The sequence below is a fragment of the Python bivittatus genome, unplaced genomic scaffold, assembly GCF_059951505.1.
Source record: "Python bivittatus isolate LINGU-HERP-01145 unplaced genomic scaffold, Pbiv_v1 ctg000560_np1212, whole genome shotgun sequence".
NCBI lineage: Eukaryota > Metazoa > Chordata > Lepidosauria > Squamata > Pythonidae > Python > Python bivittatus.
The window spans coordinates 623268-645376 of NW_028277083.1; the positions used below are offsets into that span (position 1 = coordinate 623268).

The following is a 22109-nucleotide window of genomic DNA, read 5'->3' on the forward strand; positions in this document are numbered from 1 at the left end:
TCCAGTGCCACAGCCCTGGTGTCTGCGTGCTTATGGCATCAACTCACACACAGCAATTGACCAACACCTCGATAAACTGGGCCTATCTCTAATAGTCTAGTAACTAAAACCCAGCATGATTCAACGATCACTGGAAAAGAACACACCCGCGCGCACACCCGCCCCCCAAGCCCTCCCATGCCACAGGAAGCAACTGACACACAGATGAGGTGGAACTCCAGCGTGTCAGCCCTCTAAGTGATCTGCCACCAAGAGAGCATCAGTTGCTCCAACAGCACCCTCTGCCCGGAGGACCATCCCACCCCAGCACCCCCAAAGCAGGGTGCTAACAGGGTGAGGAAACATCTGGAACCCGACCAGAGCGCCACCATGCCACAGTGGGGCAGTGGCTGCTCTGCTCCCGCTATCGTCCCGGGCAAGGTCTCGCCAGCAGGAGAAGCCGCCGAGGCGTCAAGCCAGTGCCGGTTACTTGCCTTGGTCGGCCGCGTTCTGATCCGCCCCGGCGTATGTGCGCAGGAACTCCGCAAAGGCCCGGTCTTGCTTCAGCAGCTCTTGATATGACCCCATCTCCGATATTTTGCCTTCGGACAGCACTATAATTGTGTCCATCAGCGGCAGGTAACTGACCCCGTGGGTCACCAGAATCCGAGTCTGGGGCAGAGAGGAACAGGCGAAACGTGAGACGTCGAGGAAGCGAGAGACCTGCGTGTTTGCTGTGTCCGCCGACGGCAACAAATGCAGTTTGTGATTTAGGTCGCTTAATGTCACAGGAATGGCGGAAAGACGGGTGACATGCAGCCCTGCCCTGGAGTTACAGGAGGGCGTGAAAAGGCTGTCCACAAGCTCTCCCACACACGTACTTTATTTTTCAGGATGCCCTTCGGCCCAATGACTTTGTCGAAAATGTGCTTCCCGACGTGTGCGTCCACCGCAGACAAGGGGTCATCCATCAAGTAAACGTCAGCATCGGCATAGACGGCCCGGGCCAGGCTGACCCTCTGCTTCTGGCCGCCCGACAGGTTCACCCCCTGAGGAAGAGAGAGAGTGGCCCCCTCAGGGTTGGGCAGTGGCAAAAGAGGCCATGGGGGGGACCTTCGCACCCAAACACAATCCACGGGTTCCACAGAGGAGGAAACGAGAGGGAAATGGCGCCACACAGAGATTTTAATCCACAGAGGTTTTGGCGTGGCCTCCAAAAGCAAGTGTGGGAGCCCCCACAGAAGGCACCCATGGCTGTCTTGAGTACCTTCTCTCCAATCTCAGTCTGGTCTCCCGAAGGGAAAATCTCCAAGTCGGGCAGGAGGGCGCAGGCCTCAATCACCCGCTGGTAGCGCCGCTCGTTCAGCTCCCGTCCAAACAAAACATTCTCCTGCAAAGTGGCGTTCTGGATCCAGGCTTGCTGAGAGACGTAAGCGACAGAGCCCTGCCGAGAAGAAGCCCACCGCTGAGTTTCTCGGACAGGGAACCCATGGCTGTCCAGATGCTGCTGACCCAAGGTCCCACCATCTTCCACCACCGAGAGGGCTGCTGCAGCCGCAAGGGAAGCACCTGGAGCAGCGCACGCACAGCAGGTTATGCCACGGCTACACATGATCTCTTGCCCAGGCCAACACGAAGCCGTTCCGCTGCAAGTTAGTTTTGCTTGCCTGCCCCTTCCCCAAAGTCCCTCTCAGCTTAAGCCCCTCGCAGGCAGCTCCCAGGGAAGCGAGGGCCCTCCCTGATCTGCCACAGTGAGGAACGGAGCAGCTTGAGTTGAGGTGGGAGGTGGCCACAGGCCAAGCCGCAGAGGCTGCCCCTCCCTCCGCCGGACCGCCCGTCTTGGCCAGCAAACCAGCGAGGTCTTTAGGGCCCGCCAAAGAGCCTGCCTGCTTATCCAGCGTACCCTGAGAGAGACGTGCCCTTCCTGCTTCTCCATTTCTCCCAAGAGAGCCGACAAGAGAGAGGATTTGCCGCACCCGACCTGGCCCACCACAGCCACCAAGGATGGGTCCGGAATGGCAAAGTTAATGCTGGAAGGAAAGGAAGTGCCGATTCAGCCCTCAGTCCTGGGAAAGCCAGGGAAGCGGGTCTGCCTTGACCACTGGGGCAAAACAGGGGTCCCCAGAAATGGCACGGAGACCCCAGGGCCCCTGGGAGGCCACGGCCTGTCTGCTAGGGTGAAAAGCCAGAAGCAACAGCAGGCCGGGGGGTAAAATCCAGTCTTACTTGTTCAGCACCGGGGGGTCAGTCCGCGACCAGCTGAAGGAGGCGCTCTTCATGCTCACGCTATTGCCGCCCGCTAGCGAGTCCCAAAAGGAAAGGCGCGTGTGAGCAGGACAGAGGCGGAAAAGGGCAGCGCCTGCCAGAGGCGGGCCCTGCTCGTCCTCACCAAGGCAAGCTTTCTGCTCACGCCGGTGGGGCTGGCGGCCCCCGCCCCACCCTCGGACCTCGGGACTATTCCCTGCCACCGTTTCAGATTTTTCTGGCATGCTGTACACGCTGTACTGCATTTTCAATAGTCAGTGATGCATTTTAACATCATTACACCTTGAGGAGACGTGTGGCATGGGGAACGCATTCACACCACGCGTGTTCTGGAGGCAGGACTCAACTCCCACGATTCCAGCCACTGAAAGGGGGGAATTTCAACACCAACACATCTGAACGCCACAAACTGGGAATCGTGATGGCCGTGTATATGTTGAAGTGCACAATGAGCAGCGCTGAATTTAAATGGGGGGGACGGGGCAGCTGCTATTGACACAAAGCGCCCCTTTGCTGATGAACACTAAACTCACCATTTTTGATAGCGCCTCGGATGACACTGTCTGGATCCAACTCTTCGTGGGACAGGAACACCCGGAGACGCTTCAGGGAAACGCTGGCCTGACGGTGAGAGCGGAGAAATGCTCTGTGCCCCCCCTTCGCCCAGCCCCCCACCTCCCAACGCGGGGCCCAAGGATGCCTACAACTGGGGGAACGTTTGCTGCAGGACGTGGTGGCAGTCCCGTTGCCAGGGGCTCTGCACGGAAGCAGCCGCACTCATGCGCTGCTGCCTGTCGACGGCCGATACCCAACCAGAGATGGCACCCCGAGATGGCATGCCACTGTGAACACTTCTCTCTTTGTTCTTCCTGCTTCGAAGCATGAGGGACCAACCCCAATTCCCAGCTGTCCCCAAAGCTTAACTTTGTATAAGGCCGACAGCAAGTCAAAAATTCAGAGCGCTGCTTTTCTTTCCTCGTCAGCCACGCTTGTTCACAGCTCCAACAGACGAGTCGATTCTCAGCACTCTGCCCCCCAAATTCTGGGGCCGATGAGGAGTGGGCCCCGTGGGCTGCCCACCCCTGGGGAAAGGCGGAATCGTGGAGCTGAGAGGGACCTTAGAGGTTACCTAAGGTCAGTGCAGGGGTCCCAAGAGAGCACCTTGGCTTGGAGACCTCCAACGGAGGAGGCCTCGCCCCGCCATAACTCAGCTGGTTCTGCTGGCTGCCGGGTCACACTGTGAGAAGTCCCTCCTGACCCCTGGCCTGACCCTGCTCCTGCTTCATCTTCAGCCCTGGTTCTGGTTCTGGTTCTGCCCGCACGGATGGCAGAGCAGAAAGACTCTTACTTGCACGATGCTGCTGACGACCATCGGAAGGATGTTGAGTGGGAACCGGAGGATGTTGAACAACGCCAGAGACACAAATGCCTTCTGGGCATCCAGAACATTCTCTTTCGAAATGGTCACATAAACAGCGAACGTGGACAAAGCCACCTAGCAATAAGCAGACCGGGGGGAGTCAGGGCAGAGCGCATGCCCTCACAAAAGGCGGCGAGAGGAAGCCAAGCTCCAGGCTACGCAGGGCGGAAACAGAGGAAGGACAAGGCCACAGTCCAGGGGAAAACCCCAACCCAGAACTAGCGTGTGGATCAAGCAGTTCAGGTTTTAAAATGGGGACCCGGGTCCTTGAGCAGAATCTGAAAACAACCATCCGCGGCTCGCAAGGCTGAGAGGTCCCTCCCCTGATGACCTGCCCACCTCCGCTTCTCCCTGGGCTGCCCTCCCTTCTCAAGCCTGCTTCCTGCATCAAGTAAACCGGGTGCGTTTGGCCAGATGCCCGGAAGAAGATGCACCTGACTGGGCTTTGCAGCAGGGGACAAATTCTACGCACGAAACTCCCGGAAGCCACGAAGCCCCTGAAGATTTCCAGAAACGCTCACCAGGAATGGGGCGCACACCCAGGTGAAGGTGCCCATGGCCGCAAGGTAGGCAGATTTCTTGAGGACCTTCAGCTCTTCTTGCCGGATCTCCAGGACTTTCCACTTGAAGGCCAGCTCCCAGGCATAAAGCTTCAACACTTTGATCCCGTTGAGAATTTCATTCATCAGCTTAATCCGGCTGTCCTTACTCTTCATGTGAGCAACCTGGAGCCACCCGCGGCAGCGGAAGCAAGTTAGGGTACTCCTAGCAGTGGCACAAAGCCCCGGGACGCATCCTGTACTGGCCGTCATCTGCATTTCTGCAGCTCTGGACTAGAACATGGAACAGCTTGGCCCAAAAGCCCCCCGGTCGCGTTGGGCTCCGCTTCCCATAACCTCCACGCTGTTGCCTAGGAGCTCTGGGAGCTGACGTGCAGCGCCTCCAAAGACCACCGTTTATCCTTGCATTTAAAAGGGGAAGCAGTGAAGGGCAGCTTCAAATGATCTAAACGAATCAGGGCTTATGGGGAACCAGGCCACGCAGCCCGCTTGCAAGGGAAGACATGAGGGCAGCGCAATTCCCCTTTCCAAGCTGGGAAGAGACCCCCATTGGCCCAGCGCATTGTTGCAAAGTTCATTTGAAGGTTGTGGCAGAGCCTCCCACCTGATAGGTTTTGGTCTTCATCGCGATCACGGCGTTCACTGGAACCAGGAGCAACATGACCGCCACACCCGCCAACACGGAAGGACCTAAATTCTAAGAACAGGGTCATTGGGCATCACGATCCGAAGCCCAGTGGGCCAGGCAGACTGTGGGGCGCAAGAGATGCCCCGGCCCCCTGAGACTCGGGGGAGTTCCTTCCCCACCTTGAAACTTCGGGCAAGGGAAACAGTTTTAGCTGCAGCCAGATTGGCCACCCGGCGCCATTCGTACCTGCCACAGCAAATACAAGGCCAGCATCACTTGCAAGGGAGCCGACCACACCATGTTGATGTAGGTGGCCAAGTCCATGAACCGCTGGGCATCCACTGACATCAGGTTAACGATTTCCCCCACCGTGGAAGTCTTCCGTGCCGAATTTGTGATGACCAAGGCCTTGGCAGTGGAGACAGGACACAAAGGGCAGCTTCAGCACTGAGGGAGCCCAGCAGCAAGAGACTAACCGGCAAAATAACCTGAGAACTCAGAAGCCACCCTCGGCTTCAGCGCCTGGATGCCCCGTTAGCCGAAATGCAGCCTTATGAAGGCCAGCCTCCGGTTTATGCATCTCTGCGGGGGCTGCACCAGGTTCGCTTGCTTTTTTGGGGATTTGGGTTAGTAAGTGACATTTCAGCTTAATATTTACTGCATTTTCAACATAGTTAAGATTAACCACGATTTAGGGCTTGGTTATAGCTGTGGAATTTCATCACGTGACTGGTCTGGAGGAAACAGGAAAGCAGGGAGCAGGCATGCGAGAGTCGAGGTCACAAGGGCAGACCTTTGTCTGGGGAGGCCAAGATGTGGTGAAGTGCAAGCGGAGCCGGAGTGAGGGGCGGCGAAGGAAGAGTGTGGCGCCTTCGCCTGTTCACCAAGCGGCACCCACCTCCCTGTTCCAAGAACAGAGTCGTTTAAAGTCAGTGCTGACCCAGACATTTGCTAATAAAACAAGGGGAGAGAGGTGGAGGAAAATGGCCCTTTGTCCCCAAGAAAGTTCCTGCATTGCGGGGCATTTCCTGCATTTGTAATCTCGAGTGTTCCCGTCTCAGCAAACAAGCCACCAGCTGTGTTACTGCCAGGGTGAAAGTCACGGGAAGGAGGGGGCTGTCCCAGCCTGTGGCTGCAGCTCCCTGTCACGGGTTGCCCGGCTAAGGGCAAAGGAAGGCAGCCATGCCCCCGGGCAGAGGGTCGCCGGGACCATGCGGCATCCGTTCCCATCCCGCACCTTTCGGTAGACGGCCCCGATGACGGCCGTTTTGAGCCTCATCCCCGTCACAAAGCAGATGTGGAAATACTGGTGGAGGACAAGCGTCTGCAGGCTGGCCGAGATGAAGAGGAGCCCCGTGTAGAGGAAGCCTTGCCAGCTGGGAGCACTTTTGTCGTTGACGAAGGTAATCAGCAGCCTGGAAGGAGAAGGCAGAGGCGGTGGAGGGAGCTGCTGCAGCGGGGGGGGGGGGGGATCGGCAGCCCCAGGCTTTGGGACTGGCTGCCCGGCCCTGCCGGCTCCTGTCAAAACATCCTTTCCCGATGAGACATGGAGACCACGGAGTCGACTGGTGCTTTTAAAACAAAAACAAACACACCCTCAAACCGTCTTCGGTGTTCCAAGCAGCAAAGAAAACACGATGTAAAACAACTTGCAATTAATGACATCAAAGGCCAGAGGAGGTTGTAACACTGGGGGAAGCATTTGGGTGGGAAAAGAAAACACACGCACGCACACCCCCCCCAGTAAGCAAAAAAGCAACAGCCATTAGATGGGACTGAATCCAAGACAATTTCAGGGGAGGTTTTAGTTATAAACACCCAACTATGGTTTGGGAAACTTCCCACTGAGCCTTCTGCTCCTTCACCATGGACCGAGTCAGCTCCCGGAGCCCCCTGCCTGTTCCTCCAATTAGCCCAGATGGTTCGCACCACTCACATGCAGATCAAAAACCACCAGACGATTGTCGGGACGCGGCTCGATCCCAGCACCGTCTGAAAAGAGTCGCCAGCGTACCTACGCTGCTAGCTAATCACCAGCAGAGCTTGGGATCTCAGCCCCAGCAATTGCACTTTCCTTCCCGGCTTTGCCAGGAGAGGGGCAGCAAGCCCCAGATCTCTGCCCTTGGAGGCCTGACCCAGGTGCCAGTGCGCCACAGCTCCAAGGCCGGGCTCCGCTTCCTAAAGTGGTGGCTCGAGCTTGGCACCGGGCCCGGCCGCCCAGGGGGACTCCCGGCAACAGGGCGGAGGAGCAGTCGAGCCACCCCTCAAGCAACGCAAGTGCCGCGGCAAGGAGGGAGCCCCGCGCTTACTTCAAGAGCTCGGGTCCTGTGAACATCATGAGGTCGTGGAAGGCCTTGAAGAGGAAGCTCATCAGGAAGTAGGGCCCGAAGGTCCTGCAGAGTGCCCTGAAGAGCGAGGGCTGCCGGCTCCTGGTGGGCGGGCCGAGGATCAGGGCTTCTGCCTCTTCCGCCATGTCCGAGCCGGAGTCTCTCAGCTTGGCCGGCTTCTTGGGCGAGTACAGCATTGGGCTGGGAAGCCTGCGGGGCAGGAGGAGGCCGAGATGGGGTCGCTGTTCTGTACCTCGGCGCAAACGCCCGCGGGGGTCAAAACTGGCCACCAGAGCGAACCCAAGGGCTTCCCGTTTGGGATCCACCACCCTTCCAGAGCAGAGCCCGGTGTGCCACACCAGGGCCTCCAGCTGGGACGGAGCTACGCCTCCCAGAATTGCCAACTAGGTGGGAGCTGTACCCGCAACGCACCCGGACAGCACCAGCCCAGGAAAGTTGCCACAGCGTTTGTGCTGCGCAAGAACAAGGACCTTCCTCACGCCTGATTCGGCACTGGGAAATCTCGAGAGCTGGGCTGATGGTCGCTGACTCGATTTACGGGCCCCAAACTAAGTGAGACCCCCCAATACACCCAGGCAGAGGCAGGAGCCATTCCCAGCACAGCCGATGCCTCCACTCACAAAACCTTTGTCGTTCCCCGTGAGAGCAGTGCGCTGAAGGGTAAGGTAACCAACAAGCAAAAGGACATTTCTGTACAAATTTGACAATCATCACAACTAAGCCCTCTCGAAGCTCCTGCACATTCACAGCAGCGCAGAGCGCTGACGGCGCCAGAGAGCCACACGCACTTCTTAGCCCAGGTGTATTCCCGGGCCCAGTTGCGAGTCAGGCTGGGCACCACCTCCTCCGACGTGTCCTCCTTGTTCAGAGACCACAAGTCTTTTGCTTCCAAGGGCTGCCGGTACCCATGGATCATCAGCCTGAGGGGAAGAAGACCTTTCGGCATCACGCAGAACAGCTGCCAGCGCCCCACTGGCACAACTAGCAAAGGCACCAGTCGTTCCAACGGGGCAGAGAAACTCTATCAGAGCACTGCAGAACCGCCAACCAATTCACTCGCAGTGTGAACCGGCGCCACTGAGATGCACACAGCTTTGGCCACCGAGAGGCTGGCCGGCTCAGCCAGCCTTCCCCAGCCTGGTGCCCTTCAGGTAAGTCGGACTACAACCCCAGGATCCCCAGTCATCGTGACCCACGAGGAGATGTTTCTCCAATCAGCTGTAAGGCCTCAGGCGGGGTAGCTGTTTTCTTACCCAGAGATCCACCAAAACGTGATCTTGGAGAGGAAGGACGCACTGGACTCCGGGCAGGGATTCTGGTGGGGAAAAAGATCCAGCTGGTTATCGAGGGCTCTAAGAGTCGCCCGCCGGCTTCTAGTCGCCGTCAGACTGCGGGACAGCTGCGTTGGCATCCCTGGCTCAGCTGAAGGCCTGACGGGTGCTCGGCTGGCACAAGCCGTGGTGAGGCTTCTTTGGCCGAGCATGTGGTGGGAACGCAGCCATCTGACAGTTTGCAGACTCAGGCAATGGGCTGTTTCAGTCAGAAGGCTAAGGGGGTGAGGCAGGTGCAGCAACTGGGTACAGAGGAGCATGTGAGGAGATACCCACTCCCAGCCACGTGCACTCCCTACACGGAGGGCTTAACGGGCTTTAAATTAAGTCAAGAGCTTGTACGAGATAGCAAATCTCCCTGGTCCTGAGCCTGCATTTCTGCGTTTCGTGCACTTCTGACAGGCTGGGCAAAACGTTTTCCCCACAGCAACGAACTGGAGGCAATCCTGCCAGGGGCACTAAATATAATTTTTTTTGCATATATAACGCACAAGGAAACAGAAGCATCACTGGAGAAGAAAAAAGAGCATTTCGAAAGGGCCACTCCTGGGGCGGGCAGCGGATGGACCCTTGGCCCTTTGATCTTGCCAGCCCAGCCCAGCCCAGCCCAGCCCAGGACCAGCACTTTGGCACAGCCTGTTCTCCCTTTCTCGGAGGGGGGAATCCGCACCCAGGACAGAACCTGCAGGCACGCCAGCCCTTCGCAAAGCCGGCCGGGAGATGGCAGTTGAAACCCCCAGAGTTGGGGGAGACAGATTTCAAAGACTCTGTCATGCTGGTCCAGACCCTCCCAGCCAAGGACCTTCTCACGCCTCACCCTGGCAACCCCCAGAGAGGAAGGTGAGACAGAGGGCAAATGTTGCCCTCTCTGTGCCCCTTGCTGACCACAAGTCTATCTCGGAGCCCATTTAAACAAGAGCCAGTGTCAGGTTTCTGCCCCTTCCCTTCCAGATCCGAAGGGGAACCAGGGAGGCACCACAGGAAGCCACACGCTTTCCTCGCTCCCCCCACCTGCCCTTCACCATGGTCGCATTACAACTCCGAGTCCGTGCCATGCCACCTCTGCTTTAAGCAGCCCTTAAAAACTGCTGTTACAAGAACAGTTTTCTCCGCTGTCCGCGGCTTCTCCAAATCACCATCCTTGATCCGCTGAGCATCTCCGCTAAAGCAGCAACGGGAATACGAAGCCGCTCTTTGTGGGTGTCCCTGCAAATCCCAGCGTGGGGAGCTGATCCAGCCAATCCCCAGAGAGGGAGGTGAGGGCCCCCCACAAAAAAGGGGAAGGGGCTTTTTTTCTGCCAGGCTGCTGGCAGACATGCGGCTAACTGTCAGAACAAGACTCTGACCTGCTTGGAGGAGCCAACAGGGTTGAAAAACATTACTAGCGTTTTTCTTACGAAGCTGAGAGTTGATTATCCAAACCTTGCTGCACACAGCGAAGAAGGGAGAGTGCCCTCTGCGGCTTTGGGGCAAATGCTGCCCAGGATGAGCTTATGTTTGAGGCCCTGTTCAATTCCAGCAATTCTGAGCCTTCCCCAGCAGCAGGCGTTCACCCCGAACACTTCACAATGGGAAGGAGAGATCATTTTGCGCAAAAAGCCGCCCAGACAACCCTACAATTCCTGCCTCTTCTCCAAAGTCCCTCCCTCTTAAAAACAGGCGTTTTTAAGGGCTGCTTAAAGCAGAGGTGGCATGGCACGGATTCAGGGAGTTGTAATCTTACCATGGTGAAGGGCAGGTGGGGGGGAGCGAGGAAAGCGGGAAACTTCTCCAAAGTTCCCTTTGGGAACCCCCGTTTTCATTCACACCCATACAAAACTTTCCACCTTTGATTATTTGTAAAAATAAAAAGAAACAAAATGATCTTTTGAAAAACAAACAAACCCAGACCAATCCCGTATCTCAGCCAACAGTTGTAGTGCAGGCTGGAAGCTCAAGCAACTGAATTTGAAAAAGGCGTCAAAAATAGAAAACATCCAATCGAAGGTTAAAAAGCACTGTGGTTAAGCAAACACATTGCTGGCCCAAGTATTACTCCTTCAGCCAACTGCCGTGACGATACTTACAGGGACTCGAACGTTTTCTGAAAATAAAGGTGGATGTTCTGGGAAGCAGGACAGTATAAGCTGTATTAGCACCAAAGCGAAGTAGGTGTAGAAAGTGGTAGAGCGAAAGATGTCAATTTCTGCATCCTAGAAAGAAAAAAATAAGAATGCTACATTAGTGAAGGTCACGAAATGATGCGTGGTTTGGAGAACGTCAGCTCCCTCTTTTCCTAAAAACAGAATTCAGGGTCATCCAATAAAACTGATCAAAAGGAAACTCAAGCAGAACACGGAGGGACCTACCTAACTGAGGGAACTCACTGCTACAAGATACAGTGGGACTCGCAGAATGAGATGACCCTAAAATTGTGCCTCGCCCCCCTCACGGAGAGCTTCAATTTGAAAACCACGCAGGAAATTATTAGAGTGATTACCAAGGAAAGCTTTGGCATCAACTGCCAGCCACGGAGTGGGCAGAGGGTCTTTCTGAGATGGTGTGGCCAGATCATAGCAAGGCTTGGGTTAGTTTCGAATGAAACCCAAAAAGGCCAATTTAGCGGCTCTAAAACTACAAGGTGACGGAGCATTTAACGTGTCATTACCCGCGGCTCAATCATTAACCTGTTCCTCCAGGGTCCCAAGGGCTCTGTCGCAAGCCAAGAAGCTGGCTGGCACTCACCCTGCTGAGAGCGTGCATAATTTTGGATCTGAAGGTTACGGCAGCGCACAGGGACGCAATCAACCAAAAGAGGAGCATCACTCCTGAGGACTGGACGCCTTTCATCCTCTCGCACTGTATCAAAAACGTGGCAAGCAGCTGCAGACAGGGAAGTCAAAGTGTAGACTGTTACTGTCCACGGAGACTCACGGAGCAAGAGCTCTCTTCCCGGATCACGCCCGGGGCTGGAACATGCGAGATCCAAGATTTGCAAGATATAGTTTGCTTCCCGAGTGAGCATCACAGCCTGCTTCAGCCACACCAGCACTTCTAACTGAGAAAGTTTCACAGGTCAAGCGGCCCAAAGCCAAATAACCAAAGTTACTTTCACTTACCATTGTTATGCCCAAAATTGTAGGACTAACTAAAAAAACTGGAGCTCGTACAATGTTGTGATTTCTTTCCCAGAAAGAGTAGAAAAGGTCTGCCCAGCAGACAAGCCACAGTAAGAGGCCCAAGGTCTGAAAGGCAAGAAGGGTGTTTTTCAACGTACGGTCTATTATTTGGTTGACACTCCGCCTTTCTCCCCAAGCAAGCATGCAAAGAAGTGGACGGAATGACAGGCCAGCAGAGGCTAAAACCCAGAAAGATAAAACCCGCCTTAAAACTGATCCTAACCCCGACTCCCCTTTGCAGCCTGACAGGAGAGACCCATCTCGGCAGTCTCCAAACGCTGAGCAACCCAGGCGCTCTTCAGAAGCCACTCCGGCCCCCTCCCCTCCCCTCCCGGCTGGCCGCGAGGGCTCCCGGGAGGGAAGAGGCCCGCGTGCTGAGCCGCAGGGCCCGGGGGGGGGGGTCTGGCACGGCACCCTGGCCTTGCCCTGCCTGACAACCTGCAGCCAAGTCACCCGGCACACCCGGCCACGCCAACCCCGGGGCAGCCTCCATGGGGGTCCAGATGCAGCCAAGCCCAAGGAGAGGAGAGAAGGGGTCCCTCCCCCCATCCATCCATCCATCCATCCATCCATCCATCCATCCATCCATCCATCCATCCACCCACCCATCCTGCTCAGTGGAGACTTGGCTGGGAAGCAACCGCTGCCGGAGCCGAGGCTCCCGATCTTTCTTTCCCAGGCTGGAAGGTTCCCATCTTGTGGTTTATTGGTGACGTCTGAACAAACGCTTGCGCTGCATCTTTGTGAGCCCCCGAGCCCCAAAGGGCACACGCGCGCACACGAAAGGAGCCCCGTCCAGCCCCGGCTCACGTGCCACTCACCGTTTTGGCTTTGTTGAGAGGAGACATTTGGATGTAGCCCCGGTCATGGCGGCGAAGGTAGGCGAAGTAGAAGGGGAAGCCCGCCCAGAGGCAAAGGCAGGGGGTCCAGACAAGGGCCGTGTTCTGAAAGCAGGACGTAAAATCCGGGCTCTCCGTGTGCCAGGTCAGGTTCCAGTCCTGCGGAAGGGGAGAGATCAGGCGGGGCGGGGGCCGGCGGCTGCCTCGGCCAGGGGGAGACCAGGCTCCTTGCTCTCTCGCCTGGAGGGCCGCGGGCCGCGCATCGCTTGGCCTACTTTTTGAGGGGGGTAATGCGTTCTCAAGCAATATTTCAATTGCACCCTCCAGCCGGGAACTCCCATTAACTTGGCCCCGGCATCGAGGAGAAAATCAGGCTTTCAGAACGAAGGTTGGAGAAACCGTCCATTGGCAGCCTCCCCATTCTGGAAGAAGCCATCCGCGTCTGCTTGGGGGCTCCTGCCTTAAGGGGCACTCAAGGGTCGCACTGACCCCCTTCAGCTCCCGCGTCGCTCCACTGCCAAAGAAATGCTTGCGAACTAGCAAATGACCGATCGCCAAACCCCGGGCAACTGCACACGTGCACCCTTCGGAGCAGCCTCTTCTGAGGGGCCAAGGTCTGGCCCCTGCTACTCCACAGGAGGGGGGAAACAGTTGGGGTGGGGAGGCCTTCTGGTCGCCCCTGCTGGCGGCACCACCTGCGTTTTTAACGCTCCCTCTTTCTCTTGCTCTCAGCAATCCCAAAAATGCCATAAGAAGATTAGCTCAGCTCTCTCGGTGGCCTCTCCAGAACCCCGGCAGAGATTAATGGCTATCTTTAATTGCAAGCGGAGCGTGGCGACGGGAAAGCTATTTTAATGGCAAAAGATCCCACCAATTTAGGGACCAGCTGAGCGAAGTGGGAAGCCAGGCCATGGAGAACTGGTCCAGCCCGTTGAAGGAGGTTTTTGAAAGACCCCCACGCCCTGACTTTTCCCCCGGTCCACCCCACCCGCGGCTTTTATAAGGCAGGGTCAAAACATTTTTCTAACCCGTAAAGCCAAAACACGGTTCTGTGCATGGAGGCCCCAGTCCAGAACTGCACAGCCTCCAAATCAAGCCGGTGGGTAAGGGGCGGAATTCAAAGGAGCTCTTTGGGGAGAAGATCAGAGCCTCCCTGCTGGCCTCATGCAATGGTTCATCACAAAAATGAGGGCGGTGGCGGTGATCGCCCCAGATTTTTTTAATTGAAAGGAAAGGGAGTTTTAAAGATAGGGGTACGCGAAGCACAGAACTGCAGGAGGGCAGAGCAGGGGTGCCAAGGGAAGGGCACGGTGGCCTGATCCGGAGTCTGGGCACTGCGCAAAGGGAGGAGAAAGTGCCTTGCAAAATCTCACATCTTGGCAGCCCGCAACGCCTCTGAGGAGTCAAGGAGAAAGGGCTTCACGCTGGCTAGCTTTTTGGGGGCGACCTGAAGTGACTCCAGAATAGCCTCGGTTAACTTCCCAGCTGCCAAATTTAGCAAAGCATTTCGCACCCAGCGGCTTCCAGAGAGGCGGTGGCAGCCCTCCACCCGCCCCCGAGCTCCCGCTTCAAAGTTAAGGCACGGGTGAGTCAGGAACCTGGCAGGGCCCTCCCTCTGCCTGGAGGGCCAGACGCGGGCAGGGAACTCCCTCACGCCCCAACCCACCACGGCCAATCCTCACATGCAGCACCAGCCTGGAAGACCTCCCCACAGCCCCAAAGCCGGGGCCTGGCAGCACCTCTTCCCGCTGACACCTACGCTGCTCTCCCTGCCCCGCTCCTTCCCCGCCGAATCAGCTGAGCGCAGCCTCCGAGGCCGCCCAAGGCAAGCGAGCAAAACAGATGCTGCTGGCTGCCCAGCCCTCTGGGTTGGAAGGGCCAACAAATAATTCAGGCCGCTGACCATCTGTGCCAACTCAGTTTCGTCTTGTGAAGGCCTCTAAACTGAAGCCCCCGAACAACAAAAACCTATTTGTTGTGTTGGGCCTAAAATAGTTTTGCCTCCAACACAGTAAACAAAAGTTGGTGCCGCTGCAACGTCCCACCCGGGTTAGTCAGAGCTGTGATTCATCGAAATACGGTATTTGGCAGACAAGACAACTTTAAAAAAGAAGAGGCTGGAAGGTAGGGCAAAACTTTTAAAGCAGCCCAGCAGCAGATTAGTGCAGTCCTTTTCTTGTATCAACAATGTGGGATTTTGTGCCCTTTAATATCACACACGTCTACAAGATGAGGACTGGCAACGTTTCTGGAACGTTGATTGTTTGAAGGCTGAGATCCCGTTTCTCTACGCCTCGCTTTTGACACTGGTAGTTCACCGGCCACTGCGAAAGCAAACCCAATTACCTGTCCCATCCGAGGCTTCCCAGATTTCGGAACTCAGAATAATCTGATTGTTATTCGTCTTTTACACTGCAAAACCAAGATTCTGAAATTGTTGGCACAGTTCAGAAGCACAAAAGTATCCACTCGAATGCTTAAAAAATGACACTATTCTTTCCAGGCACTTCAATCATTAGGGCGAGGCCAGGCAAACCAAAACGCTCGGAAACCGTTTTTTCAGCCTTGGAGTCCAAGGACACAAAGGCGAAAGAAAAACCACACGAGCTCTAATTTCCACAAGGACTCCACCTGCTATACACAACCTTCAGCAGGCTCAGAGGGCCCTTTTCTTTGACGTTCTGTGCAGAAAGGAGAATTCTGCTCCGTGCCGCTTCCCACAAGCACAAAACTGCTTGTTTTCTGAACAGCGGGAAGTGGGCACAGGGCCTTGACCCTGGTGAAGGGAAGCCATGCGTTTTCTATCCTGCAGCAACTGGGGCACCTCTGCGGGAGAAGGACCATTCCACACTTAGATCAGGATCTGGGATCTGAGGAAAGCAGAGCGACTGAGCCATCGAGCAGACAAAGGGCAAGGCTGGCAGCTGTTTTCCACCTCGTGGCCTCCCCGGAGGCAGACGGAAAAGCTTCTCTTTCCCTTTGATCGCTCAACCCATTTGGTTAGATCTTGGACCAAGTCTGGTCAGGACAGACATTTTTAACAGGGTTGCTGGTTCAGAAGCAATTAGCTTTTTGTTCCCATTAACTTACTCCTGAGCAGTAAACAAACACCGAGCACAATTCCTTGGCAACCGTCTATTCAAGCACAGTGAAGCCTGGCAGGTCGAGACACGCAGGAACGCAAATGCCAGCTGCTTTCTGGGGTACCGCAAGTGCCTGGCGGGATGCGCCACGTTCAAAGCCCACAGCAGCGGCTAAGGGACAGAGGGGAGCCCGGCACTGGGAAAAGAGTGGGGTGGCTGGCGAGGAAGGGGGGAAGGCAAAGGGGTGAGGGCACTGGCCTTGCGCTCGTGCCTCGTAAGACCCTCCTGGATTTCGATCTGAGCAAGGCCCAGAACAAGCAAAATGCCTGATTGGGGGGGGGGAATCTGTTTTGTGCACGCTCCTAAATATATAGCAATAAATTCTCGGAAGGTGAAAATCGGGCAACTAGACATCCAAACTTTTTATTGCATCGCTGCCTGCAAGCCAAACAGGTGCTAACAGTCCTGACCAGGTAAAGGGCCGTGGTGTGGTGGAGGGAGCCCGGAGGAGAGCGGCCAACAGCAGGGGCGCTGGGAGAGGGGGCATAACTCAGCAGCGCCAAGCACCTGCTTTGCCTGCTGGAGGGCCGGGCTCAGTCCCCAGGCTCCCGGAAACAGGGCATCAAAGAAGATGCAACGAGAGACCGCCTTTTTGCTACAGGCCCAAACCCAGGCAGGGGGCAAGCTACTGATCTGGTCCTGGCCTGAAGCACCATCACGGGGTCCCTCCCCAGGTGCGAACAGGGCAGAACAGGGCACCAAAGGCGGAGGGGAAAGGCTGGCAGTAGAGGGTGGGGGGGGCGCGGGGGGCAACCACCCACCCACCTAACGCGGGAACCAGGCCGGCTCTGCCCACCCGCCAAGCCGTAGGGCCCCTCCGTGGGTCTGACCCTTTCCTTGCCAAGCCTCCTCCCGCCACACCTCGTCACCGTCCCAGAGACGGACCGGGAAGAGCACAGCGCGCCTCGGAAAAGGCTGGGCCCCGATCCCCGCCGGCCCTCGCGAGCCAGTCCGCCCCGCGCAGGCGACGCCGCGCGCCCCGGGCCGCCGCCCGGGCCGCCCCGCCGCGCCGAAGTCCAGCCCGGGCCGCAGCGCAGGCGGTCCGGGAGAAGCGCTCTTCCCCCTCGCGACGCCGCGGCGGTAACCCGAGCTGCGCCCAGGAGCGGTTTTTCCGGCTCCTGGCGGCGGCCGGGGCCGTGCGTGGCAGCCGCTTACATAAGCGCTCCGCGCGAGACCGCCCGCCCGCCCCTACCGGCGCGCCCCGCCACCGCCACCGCCACCGCCACCGCCGCCCGGGACCCCGGGCACGGCCGCCGGGAGGGCTGCGCCCGCGGCAGAAGGCGCCCGGCGCCCCGGGGCAACCGCGGCTCTCCTGCCGGGGGCCGAGCGCTGCCGCGCGGGGCTGGCGGCCCCTTCTCCGCCAACCCTTCCGGGAGGCAGCCCAGGCGCGGCAGAGCGTGGCTCTCTCCCGCGGCGAGGCGGCCCTCGCGCCCGGCGCGCCGCAGCCGCAGCCGCAGCCCCGCCGCGCGCCTCCCGGCACGGAAGCGGCCCGCCAGGCGGAAGCCGGCCGGCGCCCGGGGCCCCCCAGTCCCGCCGGAGGCAGCGCATCCCGAGCGGAGCGCGCGCCGCCCCGCGCCTCGCCCTGCCCTGCCTTGCCCGCCGCGGCCGCGTGGCCGAAGCCCGCCGGCGCCTCCCCGGGCCCCCTTACCCAGAAGGGCGCGGAGCCGGCGGGGCCGCTGCAGAGCCGGGGGGCGCCCATGGGGCCGCTGGCCGCGCAGGAGGGCGGGCGCAAGCGCTGCTCCGGGCCCGCAGCACAGCACAGCGCAGCGCAGCGCAGCGCTCGGCAGGGTCGGAGGCGGGCGGGCAGGAAGGGGGCGGAGCGGCGGGGGCGGCGCCGACTGGGCGCGGCGGCTCGGGGCCGGCTCCGCTGAAAGCGGGAGGGTCCCCGGCGGCCTCCGGGGGTCGCGGGAGGCCCTGCCAGCCGCGCGTCGCCCGGCGCGCCCCGCCCCGTCCCGCCCCGCCCGAGCTAGCGGCAGGCGGGGCCGCCCGGCCTCTCGGGGTCCCGGCTGGGACCCCCGGCCCGCGGGAGGGCGGGCACCCCCGCCCGCCCGCCCGCCCGCCCGCAGATCTGCCCGCCCGCCCGCCGACACTTGGAGCGACATTTGGAGTCCGGGGGGGCGACGGCACCTCTGCCCCGCCGCCCCTCTTCCCGGGGGAGCTGCGCGGAGAGGGCCCGGCCCGGGGACCCCGAGGAGGGCTCGTTGGGGCCGGCGGGCCCTTCCTCCCGGGGCCGGGCCAGGCAGCGCCCCCCCCGGCGACAGAGCCCGCTTCGCCCGCGGAGGGGGCGCCGGGGACCCCGGCGTCGTTGCCCCTGGCCGGGGGGCAGCCCGGCGCTGCGAGCAGGCGCCGCTCCGCTCTGCGAAGGAGGACCCCCGGGGGCCGCTATGCGCGCGCCCCCCGGCGAGGCGGCCCCCCGCTGACCCCCGCTGCCCGTCCCCCGTCGGGGCGCCGCGCGTCGGGCGAGCGAGTCCGGGCAGCGCCGCCGGAGGGCGCCAGCGAGCGAGCGGGCGGACGCGGGTCCCGGGCTGACTCAGCGTCTTCCGTCCCGCGCCGCTGAGTCAGCCTCCGCGGCGATTGGCCGCGCGCGGGCCAATGGGGGCGAAGGGCGGGCTTCGGTTGCTGCGAGCCGCCCGGCGTTCTCAGCCGGGGACTCGCACGCTTCCGGCCCCGCCCCTTCCAAGATGGCGACCGTCGCCGAGCTGAAAGCGGGTAACGGTGGCACCGCCGCGGCGTCCCTCTTTCCGGCGGGCGGCGCGGGCGGGGCGCGCGACGGCCGGGGGTCCTGGGACGGGGGCGTGCGGGCAGGCCACGGTGGGGCTGCACCCGTTGAACGGCGGCGGCGCCGCCGCCCTCTCTGTCTCCGCTCAGCCCTGAAGGACGCGCTGGCGAGGAGCGGGGCGCTGGGGCAGGTGCGGGCCCGCGTCCGGGCCGAGGTCTTCGCCGCGCTGGACGACCCGGGCGAGCCGCGCCCCGCCGCCCCCCGCGAGACCCTCCTGCTGAACGAGCTCATCCGCGAGTACCTGCAGTTCCACCGGTACAGCTCCAGCGCCTCCGTGTTCGTGGCCGGTGAGGGCCCCTTCCCCTGCGGCCCCAGCGGGCGGGGGACCCTTGGGGCCCGAGACCGGCGGGGGCCCGAATTGCGCCCCTCCGACCGCTGCGGCCCCCGGGCGGCCGAAGCCGCCGCCGCCGCTGCTGCTGAGCGCCTCGCCGCGGGGCTGTGCGGCGCCCCCTCCCCTTCCCGCGGGGCGGCGGCGGCCCCTGTCCGCCGCGCCAGGCTGAGGGTCTCTCCCCGCTGCAGAGTCCGGCCAGCCCGACGTCCCCCTGGGCCGAGCGTTCCTGGCCAGCGAGCTCAACGTGACCGAAGACCCCGGGAGCAGATCCGCGTAAGGCCGGCCGCGCCGGGCCCCCTCTTGCCGAAGGCGGCGCCCCTGGCCGGGCCCCGAGCGGGCTGCGCGCGGGGGGGGCAGCCGCCGTCCCGCCCCGCCCCGCGCGCGCCTGGAGGTGGCTGGACCCGGCTTTGGCGCCCGCGAATGGGCCCGGCTGTCCCTCCTGAGAGCCTTCGTGGAAGGAGCCCTGCTGGACGCGGGGAGCTTTGCTGCTGCGCGGCTGCACCCCACCCGCTGTCTGCTTTTCTCCTGCTGGGGGTCTCCCAGGAAGTCCCCCCTGCGGGCGCAGAGTGGGGAGCTGCGAAGGAGCCCCTCCGGGTAGTGCCGCCCGCTGCTCCTGCTGCTCTTTAAGTCTCGCGTGTTCTTCTTTCCCCTGACAGGCCGCTTTTGTATGGGATTCTAGCCCAGCTGTTACGCGGCAATGAAGAGAAGGTCCCCCGCGCCTTCCCCATAGCCCAGTCTTTGTCACGTTCAAAGTGGACTGTCAGCAAGCCATCTAACGAAAGGAGCCAAATGGGTACAGTATATGTGGATCGAGAGACGTGTAAATAATAATAAGACTTTATTAAGTGCACATAACTGCCCAGGGTCACTTCCTCATGAGATGGGCGGTATCTAAATGGGAAATGTAAGTAAATAAATGCTGCCTGACTCCCAGTGATTCTGGGCAGCTCACGACAATCAAACAAATTACAGTAAAATCAGTAGAAGATGGGAACCTCATTCCAAAGGGCAGGCTCTGCTACAAGAAGGCACGCTTCTGGGGTCCCGCTAGATAACATTGTTTAATCGAAGGAACTCAGAGCACGCCAACCCTGCAGGATCATATCAGCTGGGCAGATACTATGGGATATGCTGGACATTCCAGAAAAAGAAACTGCTGTGCAGATCTTCAAAAGAGCACATCAGTGGAACAATCTGGGTTTTGAGACCCCACTTAATAGGAGCAATGCCCGCCTGGCTGTTTGAGCCTTCTCATCCTGTGGACTTATAAGAACTCCTGTTAGCTGATTTGAGTTCAGTAGGACTTAGATCCGAGTCACGGTCAGCGGTTTTGCAGAATTGTTGTGACAGGACTGTCCTTAGCCCTGGCGGACGGGGCATAGGATGCAGTCAGAGCAGATCTCTTGTATGAACGGAAGTTAAAAGACCAGGAGTTCCACGTGAGCTCAGCGGTGCATTTCTGTACTTGAAAGTGAATGTTTTTGGCCTCTTCAGGGAGGGGCTGGGCCACCACTGTAGAAGAGCAAATTATTATTTTTCTTTGATTCACCACATTGCACCACATTACTGATGCACCAACGGCCTACAAAACCTTTATCTTAACTTTCAGAAACTGTTCCAGAGTCTGGACATGTGGCTGGCGTAAGGCTTGAAGATACATGGGGTTCACAGGGCATCCATAAATGAAATAAAGAGGATTTTTTTTTACGAATAGCAGCTGTTTATGTTTGTTATTGTGTGAATCTCCTGTTTGGTTCTTCTAAAAATGGTTGATTCAAAAGGGCCAGAATCATTTATACACTTAATGCTTCCTTCAGCTGGAACTGGCTCACCAGTTATTAATAATTTTTAGTTATATATTGAACTTTTACCCTGTTTCTTCAACTATCAAGGCAACTTACAACACTAGCAAAAATCTGCAAAAAAGTGAACAACAACAAAAAATTAAAATTAAAAACGAACAGGGAAGTAACAGGAAAAGGTTTGACAAAAGGGATGTATTTTTACCACATTCCTATATATTGGAAGACTGGGTGTGCATCTTGAGCATATACCCACCATTTTTAATAGAGCATCAGAAATTACTTTGAAGGCCTGAACCTCACTGATCAGGAGCCAGAGGAATTGTGAAATAAAATAAGAGAAGTTGTTATGGGTGAATATGAAAAGAGACTGCCAAAGACCAAGAAACATAAAAACAAAGATCTCAGGAAGGAACTTAACAGAGAATTTCAGAGAGAGGTTAAAGAGACAACTCTCCCCTGATTTATTCAACCTGTATGCTGAACATATATTGATGGAGCCTGGTTTGGAAGGAAATGAGTGGTTTTAAAATTGGAGGAAGAAGCATCAATCATCTGCAGTGTGTTGATACTACTATGATAGCTGAAAATGCAAAGGATCTACAGGCTTTAGTAATGAAAGTCAATGAGCACAGTGAAAAAATGGGACTTCAATTGAATTCGAAGAAAACCAAACTCATAATAACAGGCACAGCAACCAACCTTAGAATTGAAGATATTGAAGAGATGGATAGCTTTTGCTTTTTAGGATCAACAGTAAAGGAACCAGCAGTCAGGAAATGCACTGTAGACTAGCACTTGGTAGAGTAGCAATGAAGGCCTTGGAAAAGATACTCGGACTCCATGACATCTATACAAGCCAAGATCAGAATTGTGCAGACAATAGTTTTCTCTGTGTCACTCTCTAGAAGCAAAAGCTGGACTCTGAAGAAGCAGGATAGAAAGAGTATCGATCCTTTTGAACACTGGTGTTGGAGAAGACTCCTGAGAATACCATGGATAGCCAAGGAACCAACAAATGGATCATGGAACAATCAGTCTAGAGTTCTCCTCGAGGCAGAAATGACCAGGTTCAAATTGTCATCTTTTGCATACATCATGCAAAGATCTAGTTCTCTTGGGAAGTCCATAATGCTGGGAAAGATGAAAGGAAGAAGACGGCCAGCAGCAAGATGGATGGACTCATTTGCAGTGGTGATGGGTGCACCGTTGGAAGACCTGAAGACCCAGATTGGGGACACACATTCCTGGAGAAGGTCTCTGTAGGAGGTAAAAGTTGACACTGACTTGATGGCACATAATCAAGTCATCTAGTTGCTGCGCAGGCACAGTGAGATTACAAAATGCACATTAAACCTTCAAATGGGATGTGCCAGTTCTGCTTTTTAGAAGGCAGCATAAATCAGCTTTGTAAGGGAGGGGAAACCCCCTCAATCGGGACCTTGGCCATCAGCAATGTTAGACTTCTTTTTAAAAGTGAGTGACAGATCAAGGCCAAACTGGTTTCCCGTGTGTTAATCTGTTGG

At 57.8% G+C, this 22109-nt stretch overlaps 2 protein-coding genes across 2 annotated transcripts in view; one reads left to right on the forward strand and one right to left on the reverse strand.

Annotated features, from left to right (window-relative positions):
- Window positions 1–17486, reverse strand: part of LOC103062593 (ATP binding cassette subfamily C member 1 (ABCC1 blood group)) — a 28814-nt gene extending 11328 nt beyond the window's left edge. Inside the window, exons 1-19 of the mRNA XM_088147876.1 lie at window positions 17320–17486; window positions 12511–12687; window positions 11630–11755; window positions 11256–11393; window positions 10598–10723; window positions 8454–8515; window positions 7989–8120; window positions 7162–7389; window positions 6090–6267; window positions 5099–5260; window positions 4829–4921; window positions 4186–4389; window positions 3593–3739; window positions 2778–2865; window positions 2206–2278; window positions 1883–2009; window positions 1247–1423; window positions 861–1028; window positions 474–651 (exon numbers count right to left, since the gene is read on the reverse strand). Of these exons, the coding sequence (XP_088004002.1) occupies window positions 474–651; window positions 861–1028; window positions 1247–1423; window positions 1883–2009; window positions 2206–2278; window positions 2778–2865; window positions 3593–3739; window positions 4186–4389; window positions 4829–4921; window positions 5099–5260; window positions 6090–6267; window positions 7162–7389; window positions 7989–8120; window positions 8454–8515; window positions 10598–10723; window positions 11256–11393; window positions 11630–11755; window positions 12511–12687; window positions 17320–17370 (2635 nt within the window). The 5' untranslated portion in view covers window positions 17371–17486. The remainder of the gene's footprint in view (window positions 1–473; window positions 652–860; window positions 1029–1246; window positions 1424–1882; window positions 2010–2205; window positions 2279–2777; window positions 2866–3592; window positions 3740–4185; window positions 4390–4828; window positions 4922–5098; window positions 5261–6089; window positions 6268–7161; window positions 7390–7988; window positions 8121–8453; window positions 8516–10597; window positions 10724–11255; window positions 11394–11629; window positions 11756–12510; window positions 12688–17319) is intronic.
- A 301-nt stretch (window positions 17487–17787) lies between these two features.
- Window positions 17788–20494, forward strand: CEP20 (centrosomal protein 20). The gene is made up of 5 exons (XM_088147877.1): window positions 17788–18380; window positions 18540–18737; window positions 18970–19054; window positions 19438–19574; window positions 20391–20494. Exons 1-5 carry the CDS (start codon window positions 18353–18355, stop codon window positions 20465–20467), a joined length of 525 nt encoding a protein of 174 aa, XP_088004003.1. The 5' UTR covers window positions 17788–18352; the 3' UTR covers window positions 20468–20494.
- The last annotated feature ends 1615 nt before the right edge of the window (window positions 20495–22109 follow it).